The sequence below is a fragment of the Solanum lycopersicum genome, chromosome 8 (genome assembly GCF_036512215.1).
Source record: "Solanum lycopersicum chromosome 8, SLM_r2.1".
In the NCBI taxonomy this organism is placed as follows: domain Eukaryota; kingdom Viridiplantae; phylum Streptophyta; class Magnoliopsida; order Solanales; family Solanaceae; genus Solanum; species Solanum lycopersicum.
Genome location: NC_090807.1, coordinates 64,462,722 through 64,478,254, shown reverse-complemented (window position 1 = coordinate 64,478,254; position 15,533 = coordinate 64,462,722). Strand labels below are relative to the sequence as shown.

The 15,533-nt window shown below is 38.5% G+C and overlaps 1 protein-coding gene across 4 annotated transcripts; it reads right to left on the bottom strand.

Moving 5' to 3' along the window:
• Positions 1-1,051: 1,051 nt before the first annotated feature.
• LOC101252108 (uncharacterized) lies at positions 1,052-15,506 on the bottom strand. 4 transcript variants are annotated; one of them, XM_010327189.4, is made up of 15 exons: positions 14,962-15,506; positions 11,729-13,533; positions 11,140-11,616; positions 9,658-9,971; positions 9,103-9,566; positions 8,324-8,376; positions 8,119-8,226; positions 6,170-8,058; positions 5,735-5,843; positions 4,475-4,649; positions 3,584-3,651; positions 3,390-3,499; positions 2,453-3,274; positions 1,503-1,597; positions 1,052-1,335 (listed from the first exon to the last, which is right to left on the bottom strand). In XM_010327189.4, exons 2-15 carry the CDS (start codon positions 13,521-13,523, stop codon positions 1,332-1,334), a joined length of 6,483 nt encoding a protein of 2,160 aa, XP_010325491.1. In that variant the 5' UTR covers positions 13,524-13,533; positions 14,962-15,506; the 3' UTR covers positions 1,052-1,331. The 4 variants fall into 4 exon arrangements, with proteins under 4 accessions (XP_010325491.1, XP_069144706.1, XP_010325490.1 ...); XM_069288605.1 differs by having other exon boundaries at positions 6,170-8,043; XM_010327188.4 differs by having other exon boundaries at positions 14,935-15,479.
• Between the last annotated feature and the right edge of the window lie 27 nt (positions 15,507-15,533).

Here is a 15,533-nt window from a genome sequence, read left to right as displayed (position 1 = left end):
GCATGGTTGAGGCTAGTTTAGCTTGTTCAAAGCAGACTTGGGACTTCCACATATTCTGCCTTGCATTTTTTTCATTTTCTTCCTACAGATTTCAAAAAGTTTGCCCTTCAAACTCTTCCATGAATTATTCTTAGCTTATCCAGTACCACTACAAAAGACATAATGCATATAATAGCCTTTTAACTCCCCAACTTGGGATTGCCAAAAAAAGCTATTATCCGCCAGTGGAGGATTTTCTAATGTCGACAATTGTCAAGTTATTTAATTATCTTACTGATCAGTTTCAAAAAAAGAAAAGTAACTTTTGAAAAGTCAGAGTGCTCACCAGGACTGCAACAGAGGTTGTGAGTTATCCTAGGGCAGAGGTTTTGAGTTTCAAAAAAAAAAAACTTTTGAAAAAGAATTTCAAGTTGATTCAAACTCTACTAGCAATTTTATCACTTGATTATATTTTGTTTTATCAATCAATTAATTTCGTACTTACCTTAGAAGAAAATTCTTTCCAAAACAAAAGTCTTGAATCTCATTGTGAAGTAATTCGACTACAAAAGATTGATTCTTGTCTATTCAAGTCGTTTGATTGGAACAGATTATTCGACGTGTAATAGCTTATCATAAAATGGTGCGACAAACAATTCTATGATTACCTAATATCTCGACAGTTCAAACGCACACCGCAAAAGTCAGCCCAGAGGATAAATAATTGGGCAGTCTAATTACTGACAAATTGGTGTGAAGATATAATACACTGTATCAGATTTAGAGTCTTCTTACGTTTGACTGTTTAGCCATTCTAAATTTTCTGGGCAAGGCTTTCAGAAAGTTCTAATCTAAGGCTGCAGCAACATCCTGAATCAATCCAAAAAACATTGATCCAAAATAAGGAAACAAAGACTTTAGAAACTAACATTTGCATAAGTTTTGGTCTTGTTAAATGATGGAATGACATAGCATGCTTCACCTTAAAGAGTAACTTATAACAAAAAGACAGCATGCTAGTTTTTAAGGTAAACATCAATCGGCAAAACATGTTGGGTGAGAAGGTCGCAAATATTCGAAAATAAAGATTTGTCTCAGAATAACTCTAGCATTTTTTAACAACTGACATCGACAATCCCATTTACAACCTACTCCGGCTAGAAGAGTCCTTCACAAATTCTGTAAAGGACCAAATCATTTATGAACATCTAATGCCTAAATTTTACAGCCAGGAAGTGAGAACTTCCCTTTCCCAATTTTCAACTCTATAATTAAATGTACAGGAAAACATCAAACACTAGGCATCCTGATCATCTGGGCTAAGCAGAAACATTTGAAAGCACTCTCCTCCTTTACCTGAAGGAAAAAATAGCAATTTTACAAAAGCCAAACCCTGCTTTCCAATGATCTCGCTAAAATACTGAAGAGGCAAACGATTGGAGAAAGAATTTGGATGTGAATGTCTTTGACCGGATAACTGGGAAGCGGGGGCCCTAAAAAATGGGAGATAATTCAAAGCTTACCTTGATGCACCCCTGCTATGACTTCTGCTACTTTTATCATGTGAAACAGATGGAAACTTAGAGATAATCAACGAGCTTTGTAGTCCCTCCAGTAACTGCATGCAACAAATTAAATAACACTTTGAAACATTGTTCTCACAGAAAATTTATACGAAAACATAAATGCCCCAGTCATGAAGAGGAGGGCAAACTGTTACAATTAGCAATGGAGATGACATTTGAAAGGGTTGATTCGATCTTAACTTGGTAGCCAAATTAGTGGAGAAGAAAGGCACCATAATGGTGGAGGCCAGGTACTAGTGACACAATAAATTCCCAGCGCTCTTTTCTAAAAAGCATACCAAGAACACACACTTGAAAATAACCATATGAAATGAAAGATTATTTATTGCTTCCCTTCTTTTCATATCAGGGAGTGAAAGGAAACAAGCAAGACATGGGTGATCAAAATTTTAAAAACACAGAACAGGTTAAGCTGAGTATTGAGATTGGTTAAGACTGAAGATATCTTACTGCTTAAAAGCACTATAATCACTTGAAACCTAATTTTAGGATTTCGGAGAATCTGCTAGCTTAACTAATGTTCTCTTATGCAGTCAGTTAATATAATTACCCAGAAGTATTGGTTTAACCCATACAGAAGTAATTGTGACCAACATACCTGAAAAGGTAATCACAATATTTCACATAAACAAACCCCTAAAATGCTCAAAAGAAACACAAGAATTTTGTAACTGAAGTGATGCACTGATGTACCCTCTTTACTTATTTGTGCAACAGCTTTAACTAATAATATGGAAGCCATGATTGATTTTTTGTGCTCATAATACAACCTGTGATGCATACTGTATATAAATCCCAGCATGTTGTTACTGAATCATCATTTACTGATTAAAAAGAAGTGACATCCTCTCAGAGTTGAGTATAATTTAATCAAAGAGAATCCTTACCCTTGATGTTGGTTGAATCTTTCGGTTTGACCTGCGAGGTTCACTGACTTCAGGTATCATTTTGTCCTTTACTTCAACTTTGCTCGACTTCAAATTGGATATGGGGATTCTCTTCTTCATGCCCTCCCCTCTGTTAGATGATGTGGAAGCTTTCTTTGGGATGTTAGTGGGAAGAGCTTCTGAACGAAATTTCACAACTTCAACCCCTTCTTCCGCATTTGACACAAAATTCCCCACATTAGGCTGTTGTGCTTCATTCTTATCATACTCAATTGCATCACCTACCATGTGCTCAGCTCCACTAGCATCTCTAGTGGATGTAATACTATTATCCTTCAAAGTTCTAGCTGAGCTTGAAGGCTTACTTGATTTAGGAAGTTTCCGTCGAGTTTCAATCGTTTGTTGTTTCTCCTTCAAATCAGTTCTAGAATTGGTTTTCCATCCACCAGTGCCTGTTGCTTGAGGCATCAAAAATTTTGTGAACTTGGCTGAACCATGTGCCGCATTACTCTTAGCTGTTCTGTCTGAAACATAGTGCTTGCTTACTTCCATGAACTTCCTTTTCTTTCCTGGCTTAGGAACACCAAAGACTTTTGATCCCTCTTTGTGCAAACCAGACCTCATTGTTCTAAGTGTATTGGGCTTACTGTCATCTTTGTTACTACCAATATCAAATGTTTTTTCAGTGACAGACAAAGGAAGCAATGTTGCTGATTCATTTGTCACTGGCACCAGTGGATCCATTTTTTTTGACAGACTATTTCCAGTATCCTCACTAGCAGGATTGCCCAGCTTCACTCGCTTCTCCTTAGGTGTATCACCCTATTTATGTAAAAATAATAAACCATCATAGATAAGTAACTGGAATATATCAAATCCTTGCTCAATTGATAAAAAAGAATATAGTAAAAGACTAAAAGTATGTAGACATGCAGACCTGGGACAAGAAGTCATGTCTTAACCTGGACCATTCGACCCACTCTCCATCTTTCCATACAAGGCTTGGTCGGAGATGCCATGCTCTGACAACTGCAGTATCTCCATAAGCTGTGGAAATGACCCAAATATCTTATCAATTAATCAACCACATGGAATGAATGGAAACAATTGAACCTCAAAACAAAAAAATACCTGGAAAGTTGACACTAAATGTAGTCTCGTCCCTTTTGTTCTTCTCGGCAATGACACCCTCTCGCCAGCTAGAACACATTTTAAGACAAAGAAAGCAAGACGTAGAAAAAATAAGATTCACATTGAAAAGTCAAATAAACTACAAAGAAAAAGAAAAGAAAAAATATATGTATCTCCTTTGTCCGACTTTAACCTGACAGAGTTTGAATTAATGAGATCAGAAAAATTAGGTTTAATAAATAACTGCCTTCAATTTTTATATCTATAACCGAGACATTTCCAACGGCCGTGTTTCTGTCTGCGGGAGAGTTCAAAAACATGTGTACAACACATGACATGTTGAGCTCTTACAAGTACACTGATGCCATGGTGACTTCCAAGGCTTGTGCAAGAGAGAAAATAATTAGAAGCTTCCATTTTTTTGGGAAGCACAACGCAAAAGAACATTACATGTTCTATCATGAAAAGTGCTTTGAATTGGAAGTTAACTTACTACAACAATGTAAATTCATTCTGGATTTTGAAGATGTTTATTACAACATTGCGAACAAATTGATGAAAATCTGAAGTTTTGACGTGAAGAAGTCATATAGTGTTCGTTCTCAAAAAAGAAGTCATAGTTTCTGTCACATATTGGGATACATGCAATTAAGTTTGAAGATAGATGAGTAAGACCTCAAGACATTCAAAGCTAAAGTATCAGTGTTCTTATAACGTCACAAGCAAAGTAAAAACCAAAGAAAATCATAAAACATATCAATGAATTTGTCCTGATAAATTATTATAAAAAATACTGCCCCAAGGAAGCATTCATTGTCAACGAAGAAACTGGACTTGAACTCAATCACTAGGAAGAAAAGATTGCGAAGTAATATGATAAGTAGATCTTACCGGTAGTCGATCCATGCATCAACTCTATCTCCTACATACCATGTATGCTCCTTAACAACTGCTCTTCGTCTCTTTTTTCCTCCTTGCATAGCAGTCACCGGATGCGCAGGACGTATTCTTGGTGGTTCATCACTTCCAGCATCTAGAGGTACCCAGTCCTTAAACTGTTCAAGCCCTGAAAGATTGGAAGGCAATAACAGTTTTTTAAGCCACAAAGTCCTTGCCCACGACAACAAATGTCATCGCTTTTTGGCTTCCTAGTCATTTTCTACATGCAACCTAAAATATTGGATCATCACATAAACAAGGGTCAGGTCACATCAAAATTAGATTCTCATGAAGGCAGTTTCTTTGCTGAAATGAGATGCTCCATATTTTATACTTCCTATGTCCCAATTTAAGTGTCTGACTTTCTATTTTAATATGTCCCAATTTAAGTGTCACATTCTATATTTATTACATTCCCAAATTCCTAGATCCTACCTGACAGGTTTAACAACACAAGATTTAAAGGATTGTAGACATGTTCAATTTAAAATCACAAGATTCAGAAGTCCCCCTTTATTTCTTGAACTCCATGTCCAGTCAAAGAGGGAGCACTGTATTATTGATATAATGTTTAATTTCTAATTTAATTTGAATTGTACATTTCATCACGTTTAAAAAGATAATTATGCACATTCAAATATTTAAAACAAATACTCCCTCCATTTCAATTGGTTTCGTTGGTTTTGACTTGGCACAGAGTTTAAGTAAAGAAGACTTTTCAACCTTCTGCTCTTAAGCTAAAGATACGGAGAATGTACCCAAATGCCCTTTAACCTTGTGATCTCAAAGATGCACGTGGAAGTTAGAATAAGAGAGTTAATCATCTAGTTCTTTTCTGCATTTCATCGGTTCTATTCTTCTTCAATAGGTTCAAAAAACGAGGATGACTTTTTTTAAAAATGGTTAACCCCACTGCCGTGAGATCCTACCCCTTGGAAGGGGCAAGAGATAAAACTTTCCTCTTTCCCACAGGACTCAAACCCCCAACCATGTGGTAGTGCTTACAAGCATTGGCAAAACTTTTTTAGATGACAATAGGGTTTATCTTTAGCAGCAAATGCATCCAAAAATCCAAATGAAACACTGAGTCACTCATCCATAATGCTATGAATAGTTAGAAAGGAAAGTTAACCTATTCCATTTAATGCTCAAGATCAATCCCTGTCAGTGCTAATCAAATAACTTGTAAACTATGTATCATTTTCATCTTACCTTCATCAGACTGGTGGTCGGTGAAACAAACAAGAGCTTTTCCATTCTTTAAAGTCAACACTTTGGCTGAGTACCAGGCTCTCTTACCATCATCACTATCTTTAAAAACCTATCAGTCAAGATATTATTAATCAATTAAAACAGCAATGAGTTTTTTTGAAACTGCAGCAATGTGTTACACCATCAGTACAATAAAAATACAAAAAGCACTAAAGTGCTGAAAATGGAGCATGATGGATAACAGCCAATAAATTAAGTAAAAAAAAAAATTGATTTAAACATATAGCTTCTTTACATGCACAAAATTCTAAGAATACAAACCCATGAGAGAAAAATATTGGGGAATCTCAACTATCTATCTAAATGATGGAACTTACACTCAGTATTTTGCATTCAATAAAGCTGACACAGGATATAAAGTTACTACTAACATACCTCCACGAGGGAACCCTCTTGCATCCTGGAGCTTGCCACATCTCCACGTGCTTCAACCAGATCATGGGATGACTCGGCAGCTACAGCGACAGTCTTACTCACCTCTGGCATACTATGACCCTTTGCTCCTCTTACATCTTTTTCAACACTTGTAACGGGAGTTCGAATAACTTCTTCATTCCTCATGTTGTCCTCTATGATATTACCAGATACACTAGTAGTCTGGCAAGCAGGAACCATGGGATGCATCTCTTCAACAGATGGACCCTCAGATTGCTTGGAAAAGATGCCAGGAGTCTTTTCGACAACGGGACTACCCGATTCATCCCCATTAACCTTGTTAGACTTGATACCCTGCCCAGAGAGTGTTTGGGAAACTTTCCAGTAGCTATCTGGACCAGCTTCCACCAATTGAGTCAGAGGCAAAGGATCAGCCAACGCAACAACTTTCCCAGCATGTGACACAGCTTCAGCTGCCAGTTCCGCAGCCTTAACGATAGCATCCAAATTCTCAGCATGCCTTGATGCAGCTGAAGCTGCCTCGATCCTTCTCCTTGACGCCTCCCTAGCCGCATATAAAACTGAACTAGAACCATTGCCAACATCCTGACTTTTCAGTACAGAAGCAGGGGTGGCACTCCCGAAGTTGTTCACAATATTAGGAAAAAAGCCGGCTTGGGTTTGAGAAGGGTTACTCACACCAAATGCTATCATTGCCTCATCCGCCATCAATTTAGCTTGCAATGCAGCATTTGATGCAAGCTTAGCAGCCGCAGCTGCGGCCTTTGCAACAGAGGTAGCAGCTGCTACAGCAACGGCAGCAGATGTTAGCTTAACCTCAACATCTGATGCCAAGCCAGAGTTCTTGTGCTTGTCTAACTGGCTCCACACATCTTGGCAATGACTGACTGCAGCAGTAGCATTTGCAGCAGCCTCCTCTGCCTGCAGCTTAGCCTCCTCAACTTTGCTCAAGTATTCCAAAGTTGGAGTCTTTTTTCCTAAATCAAGCACTCTCTTAGAAAGCTCAGTGGAAGATGGGGCGGAGGCGATTGGTATATCAGAGTTGTTTTTAGGTACAGAGCTAGAAGGTGGTTCAATGACAACTGATGTAGAAAAATGGCCCCCAATTATGGGAACAGATGTAGGTCCTGTCTGGCTATGAGCAACCAACGGTGCAACAGCAACTGACGATAACAGGCCAAAGTCATCAGATGCAGGAGCCTTATTTGATAACTGAGTACAAATGACAGGGGTAGTAATTGATTCAGAAGAAGTGCCAATCTTAGATTTTTGGGTACGATCATCGGTACCAGATGCCTTTTTTCTCTTTCTAGATTTCTGATCAGCTGAAAACTGAGCAGGCAACACTGGGGTCTTCGTGTTGTCATGTGGAAAAGCTCCAGACTGGATACCACTATCCCCAGCATGAGCCACCGAACCAGGCGGTGCATGCTTTGCACTAGCTGTGGACAAGGATGACTCCTTTACAGGGGTTAATTTCACGGACTCTGTGACAGGTAATGCAGGAAGCTGTGCACTAGTATCAAATGGAGAATTTTGTGGAGAAGCAACCCAGGGACCAGGAAAAGGGGCTGGTGGTAGCCAAGATGCAGTGTGCCCAACAAAATTTCGTGCTGGGGGAGTCTGATAGGGATGCATAGAAGGAAGTGCCTTATAATCAATCAGGGCTCCTCTAGCGGACGATAACACATCACGGGAAGGGGTAGCCATATTCCAAAGAGGGGACGAAAGTGGTATCATAGGACTAACAGCAAGAGAATTGGAAGACTTGCCGCCTGCTCGCCCAGCTGTCGAAGTAGTAACCTTATCCTGATGCACGACCTGTTTGTTTGCTTGATCTGGAGTTCTGGGACCTGCATTTCTCATTTCTTATGTACAATCAGTAGCAGCACAACATGAAAGAAAATAACCAAAAGAGGTTCAAGTACCTGATCGTGAATGAGATGGCGTTTCATTGTTTCCAGCACGAGATCTCTGTCCATGAATCCTTTCAACACAAGCACGCCATGCAGGGTCCCAGAGACTTCTGCATCCATCTGCAGAGTATCTCAAGTAAATAATCACTTGTCCAATTTTATTTTATTTTAAAAAAATAAAAAATGAAATAAAACTATGGGAAGCTAGCCAACTAACCAGATGTCCCAAAAGCTGAAACCATACAAGCTTCTTCTGGTGATGTACCTTGTCTGGAGCAACCATTTGAAAAGCAATGAAATCAAACACAATATTGGTCTAACAACATAAATGAATTAGACCAACTGAAACAACCACCAAAAAGGTGGTAGTTTTTCTCTTACCTCGAACCAAAAGAACAGAGTCTTGAGGAATACTCAAACTTTTGAACTATAACCAAAATTGGGAGGAAGGGAAAACTATAACTTTAAAGTAATTACTATCACTATACATAACTATTTTCATTCTCTTCCTTATTATCTCCTTCAAATCTGTGAAATTGAAGCACTTCCTTCTTCTTTAGAAATGTTGAATCTCCTCTTTTCCCTTCTTTTATAGCTTCCTTCTAAGCAGATTTGTTATAGTCGTATAGAAAGAGGTAGATAGTATGAAAGTTATTTTGCTAATTCTTATCCTCCTTGTCAGCCCACCCCCACCCCACCCCAAAAAAACGTATATACCCATCTATAATACGAAGTCATAATTAAAGCCAACATGTTCTACCAATTTTCCATTGAGGCGAATTTAGCGCTTATACCTATATTGCTCAGACTCTTCAAAAAAGTCAACGGGTGCGTGTCGGATTCGCCAAAAGTAGTGTATTTTTGGAGAATCCGAAACGGTGTGGCATCAAAAGTGGAGAGTCCGCGCAACTAAGGCTTACACTACTTGGTCTTATTTTCTCCTCTATAGCTACCAGCACATGCATAAAAAATTCAGAAAATGGATATATGACTCACATCAGAGATCCATAAACAAAAATTTGAGCTCGCAGTTGCACTTGTTGTAGATCTGTGAAAGGCTGATGAAACAATACGGATGCAGAAGTAGTGTTTAAATCAGGTAAACTTGAAGTTGGAAAGGAAACAACCCCGCTGGACTTTGTAATATTGCGCTCAATAGTTCCAGTTCCAGTTTCAAATTGAATTTTTTGCACAGCCACAGAGGGGCTAAACTGAACACAAGATTTGTCTCCTCTATCCGACTGCTTCGATGAGTTTATCGCCTTCGATTGCCTTCCCTTTCTAGGGTTTTCTTTACCTGATTTCCCTGAGCCACGGCTTGCCTTGCGATCACCCTTAGCACCCCCAGACGGAGTCCCTTCATCAGGTACCAGTGGACTTCCATGAGAAATTTTTTGCATGATCTCAGTATCAGTTTGCTTGCTGCCAGATGTCAAATGCAGTCTATCCTCAGCCTTCAACTGTAATTCAGACTGAGAAAGTTAGAACAGATTGAGTTGCAAAAAGCACAATACACAACTAAATTATACGACATTAGAAGAGAAAGCAGACCTCGGTTGGTTGGCAAGCTTGACTACTGATGATTGATTTGTCAGCTTCTCCCTTGGCACTACCAGCAGCCAATGGACTCACATCAAAAGTAAAGCTCCTATCTGTTTTAGTGGAAGCTTTTTCTCCTGAATTTATGGAGGTGGACAGCGCTTCACCACCAATTTCAGTTGTATCTACAAGGGGAGCAACCTTCTCAACTACAGCTCTACTTCTACTCGGGGTTTTTTTCTTTTCACTTGGTGAAAGTGCAGTATAACTTGGGACGGAAGCGGAATCATGTTTAAGTCCACCAATAACATCAGAACTTCCCTCAACTGCAAAGGAAACTAAATCATTTCAATTTCGTTCATTAGAAGACCCTCTATTTTTGAATAATACCAAAATTCCAACTGACGTCAAGACACTTTCACGCAATTCGCTGCTATGTATCATTATATTGGACTAAAACCAGACATTGCTCTTTTTGCTGTTTCTATCCAAACTATCAATCCTTATCTACTCTCAGCCCCTTCTCAACCAAGAGACATTCTACAATTTCAGAACATAGCATAGGGTCCAAGTCCTTTTTTCTAATTTTTTTCTTTTACAACTCTTTTCGGCATCATAATTATGTATAATGTGACAAGATAAACAGTCTTGCACTAGTTCAACATTACTCAAGTATATTCATACACTTTCATATGTTTATAACACAGATATTTCCTATAGAATATGAGACTGAGACCAGTCAGTATAATAATCATCTGCAGTACCAGAATAAATGGGGATATCTAAGGCCACAAAGCAGCCAATGAAAGAAAACACACATTACTGCTTATGCCATGCTTTTCAGCTCACAAAGATGATGGTTCAGTACCTGACCAAGAAGTCCATAATGTTCACTAACTACAAGTTCGCTCCAAATGAAATGAGAGAAGAAATTAGCTTGAAAATAATTCTTTAGAAAACTAGCTTGTAACTAAGCAGGAGTCCAAACAAGTTGTGGTACATACGACACGGCGAATTTAAATAGAAAATTTACATATTGAAGCACGTAATGAAGTGAGAGGAAAAATTAGCTTGTAAATAATTCCTTAGCATACTAATTTGTTGCTACACTTCAGTCCAAGAAAAAGTTGTGGTACATACAACAAGGCAAATTTACAAGGAGAACTTACAAATTGAAGTACCACGGTCCAGGGGAAGTTAAGGGAACAAGTTTACATATATAACTAAGTGGGTGTTCAGATGGGCTTTTTTAAGTGGCTTATATACACCCAACTTTTGGCTTTTCTAAAAACTTTTCAGCCTTAAAAAATGCTTAAATCACTTTTTGCGTTACCCAAACACTTCCAAGACTAAAAAAGAGCTTAAAGGCCAAAACATCACTTAAATAAGTAGCCCATCTAAATAAACAAATGATCCCGCTTTCAAGAATAAATGATCAGTGAACAACCAACAGATCAACAGTATAATTAAGAGTGCAAGAAATAGATGACTAACCTCCAACTTCTCCGAATTTCACTGTTTCTACTTCCATCTCCTGATTCTTCACAATAGGGGCTGCCTCAGCTCTAGCACCAGGACCCTCAATATTTGCTTCGGCACTCGCTGCTTGCTCAATGTGGCTTGCTGAATTGGAATTATCCTGAATAAGAACATCCTGATCAACAACCATAGGTTTTATTTTCATATGGCAGTCACTAGATGCATCTTTTCCATCGTCGGAAAGGAGACCTAGCTGGCGTGCCCCCTCAGAAGACTCCTTCAGTGTTGACACTTCTGCTTCCCTGCTGAGAACAGCTTCCATTTCTTCCTTTCCTGAAAAATGATCTGACCCTCCCATAACTGATACTGGCTTTAGCTTATCGTCATGATCAATTATTTCAGTTGCAATTGCACCACTACCAGAAAGCGATCGACCACTCACTGGGTCACCACCTAAGATTAAGTTCCTACAGTCAAAACCAACATCCGATGCTGCAAAGCCACACCAAGTAACAGTAAGTAAAAAAAGTGTTAACAGACCAATTTCTGGAACATGGCCCCCCTACAATAATTAAGCACTAATATGAGAAATAGAATATAATACCTTGATTATTCAATGTGGAAGATTCAAATTGTGATCCATGACCTTGATCAGAGATTTGTTCAGATTCTCCTGCCACAGAGGAGGATCTAAGCTCATCGTCACGCACGCAAGATCCCACCAACTCAGTTTCTACAGGCAGCACTTCCTCCGTATCCTTACCACCAGAGACATCCACACTAGTTGAATCAACATCAACCACATGGGAGAAGGTTTCCCTACATATGTCCATGGATCCAGCAGGCACAGACAAGGAGATGTGGTCTCCACCACATGCATATCCTTCGGAGACCCTATCAGCATCATTTCCAGTTTCTATATTCTCAGATACTGGCCTCTCCACTAATTCAGCAGAAACAGAAGTCTCTTGTATATTACTCGGACCTTCTAGAGCATTAATACCATTGCCATTATTCTGTTTTGACGGCTCGGAGATCTCTGATACTGTACATGCCTCTGAAGTACCAAGATTAAGTGGGGAATGGCCTTCTAGATTACTCTCCTCTTTCTCAGTAGAAGTAGTCAGTCCATCTGACATCTGCATTGCAGAAACCTTCTCTGTCTGACCCTTGGAGCTGCCTTCTTGATTCTTAGTGTCTCTTGTATCTAAGCAATTCTCACTTACAGACGCCTCCTCATTCTCACATAGTTTGCTATTACATTCAGCCTGTAGCTTATCTTTTAAGCCTTTTGAGAAAACCGCTTCAGCATGTTCAACCGAGGAAGTATCTTTGTTGCATCCCTCAATAGTAAGACTGCATTTGTTCCTCTGCACACAAGGTTCCTCTGATGTAATCATTCTGGTTTCGGTTGAAAGATCTTTGCCTACTTCCAGCTCTGAAGCAGCAAGAGAGGGAGGACTGGCATTAGAGGTACAAGTTTCACTATCAACAGCACATCCATGCGTCTTTCCATCACCCAAACTCGACTCTTTGCTAACAGATATTTGTTTCTCTACTTGTTTGTGATGTTCACTTGGTAGACCACTTGTATTCCCACTATGACAGTTGGTTGGATTATGCTGACTAGCCAAAATCTCAATACTCGCAGTAAGAGAATCTGTAACGCACTCTTTAATTGCACTTTCAGTTACAGGAATGGATGGTTGCCTATTATAATTATCGGGTAGAGATTCACTTTGTGCTGTCCTAACTTCCCCTAAATTTTCATCAATGCTTTTTACTTCAGTCTGTAACTTTTCCTCAGTATTAACACCAGAACATCCATCAGCAATAGGTCCCACCTCCTGCCTTTCTGGAGCACATACACTATGAATAGCTTCTATCTTTGTTCTCTCGCACCTAGAAAACGAACCACTAAGCTCAACTGACTCAACCGCTGGTGTTGCTGAGATAGAGTTTTTAACATCATCTTGTTTATCATCCAACTTCAAACTAGATTCTGCTGGCTGGATTAAGCAACCCAATTCATTTCCAGCATCTGACTCCTCAATAATAGTGTCCCCTGGAACCATGTCTTCCTGACCAACCGATTTCAATAACATTTCAACAGATTCTGTTGAAGTTGCCTCAGACCAAACATTATTACGTCTTGGTATGGAGCAAGAATCGGTAGCACTTGAACTGAACTCTATTCCACTACTTCCTCGAGAAAAATCCTCTATCCAATGATTGTCTTCCTGAGTAGGGATACCAAGGAAAACCTCGTTTTCAACTAAGCTGTCAAATCTATCGTCAAAATCAAACTTGGGAAGAGCATAGGGATGCAAAACAGAGGAAACTTTGGAGCTGTCTTCACCGGCTAAATGACTTTGATAATCATTGTCATTGTAATCCATCTGTATATCCCTGGACAGCAAAAACAATTAGTTAGTGACTAAAAAAAGAAATCATATAAGTTCAAATATTTTCCGCCTAAAGCCATCCAAATCTTCCAAGAAAATAAATAGGAAAGCCAAATGATTGAGGTTGGTGGTTGTACTTATAAATTGCCATTAGGCAAGCATATATATATATATATATATATATATATATATATATATATATATATATTTTTAATGCAAGAAAATCAACCATAATACTTATTTGGACAAAATAATGAACAATTGATAAATAATCATAAAATATATAAACAAATACAAGTGCATAAAACCTGCACTTCTCCAAGTTTCAGGGGTTAAGCATGCTTTAAGCGAGCTTTTAGCAACATTGATTGGCATATGAACTGACCTTCAGACCCAACTTAAAACTACGACCTATGACTCAATTACCTTCTTTATTATTCAGCCAATATAATTTTGCACTATTTTTGTCATAAAGCCAATATATTATTACACTAACGGCACCAATATTAATCAAGAAGAGAGACAGGGAGAGATTGATATAAAATCACCCAAACCTAAGGAAGTCGATAAACTAGCAAGGAAGTCATCAAGGTTAGAACTATAGAAAATCGCTCTAAAGAGAAAGGGTGTTATCTAAAATAATTAAGCACAAGTCCACCCCCCCACACACACAAGTCTATTTCAGTCATCCTACCTCAATTAAATATTTTACAAGGAGACACTACTTCAAACCAAAACCTCTAGAAAAATAGACGAAAATCCAGAAGATGCTACGTAAAAAGAAAAAGGCCCCCATTTTTCCAAGAACCTTTCTAGTTTGACTAGAAATTCTTAGGCGGTTGTGAAAGCATCTGGGTTTAAGAACCTATGGAAAAAGACCCCTTTGTCTTAAACATAGAAATGAGTATTGGAATAGATTCAAATAGAACTAACTGGATATCGAGAATTCAACTAGCCAAGGTAACTAATATGGGGTTAAGATGCAGCTAACGCTGCACTACATGCTACCTAGGTACAGACCAAAAGAAAGAAACTTCTTTTTATAAGTGTGGTGTCTGGATCAGCATTCGCACACCTTGACTAACGCCACCATCCACCTGTTCCACCATCCACCAACGACAGGTACCTAGTATCTTTCTCCACCAACGCTAGGACAAATAAGGAGAAACACCTAGTGTTTCCGTCTCTGCTGGGATTTGAACCTGAGCTCAACGTTTAACTCTTATAAACTACCCTTCTTCTTTATCTATGTAAAACCAAAAAAGGACAATCTTTTAAACAACCCAAAATTAGCATATCACCAAACAAAACTCTCAATCTAACAAGTCACACACCTGCATTTACTGTCGATAAAAACAACAGGTCAAAAAATAAAAATTAACACGGCTGAGGAAATGAACAGTACCAGAATAAGTAAGTGTAGAGACGCTACCTCCCTCCATCCGGTGACGAGATCTCGACCGTCGATCAACTCAACCCCAACGATACGGCTACTCGATGCTTCATAACATCTAGGGTTTCACTCAAACAACTCCCAAATCCACAAACCCTAACCCTAAATCCTCGAAAAATTAACCACAGAACAACACTAAACGACGCCGCTTGAAGATGTAAGAAGAAGAAATCTCTCCGCCTGAAACCTTCACAATCCTTTAACGAACAAAGAAAGATATTAAAGTGAAGGAAGTGAAAAATTACTGAAATCAAGTGTACAATAAAGCTTATTTATATGTACAAAATAATAAAGTGTGCCTATCTCTACGTGCGACTAAATGGTGTGCTAGTAGGTGAAAATGTGTTATATTTTTTGGGTAAATTAAGATTTTTGATCACTTGTTAAAACATATATTAATACGAAAAATTATAAACAAACTATACTAATGTTTCACTAACAAAATCGTAATAAGTATTCAAGTTAGACTACGCTTGAATACGAATAATTTTTACGATGGAGCATTATATTTTTTGTGACTTTTCGATAGAAATAAAAATAATTATGAAGAA

What these genes read in the sequence shown, in the direction of transcription:
- LOC101252108 (XM_010327189.4), bottom strand. Translation starts at nt 13,523, where the DNA reads ATGGATTACAATGACAATGATTATCAAAGTCATTTAGCCGGTGAAGAC. An exon ending in AAGAGGGTTCCCTCGTGGAG is followed by an intron (nt 5,844 to 6,169) that starts GTATGTTAGTAG and finishes CTTGACTGATAG; the next exon opens with GTTTTTAAAGATAGTGATGA. An exon ending in GACATGACTTCTTGTCCCAG is followed by an intron (nt 3,275 to 3,389) that starts GTCTGCATGTCT and finishes TTACATAAATAG; the next exon opens with GGTGATACACCTAAGGAGAA.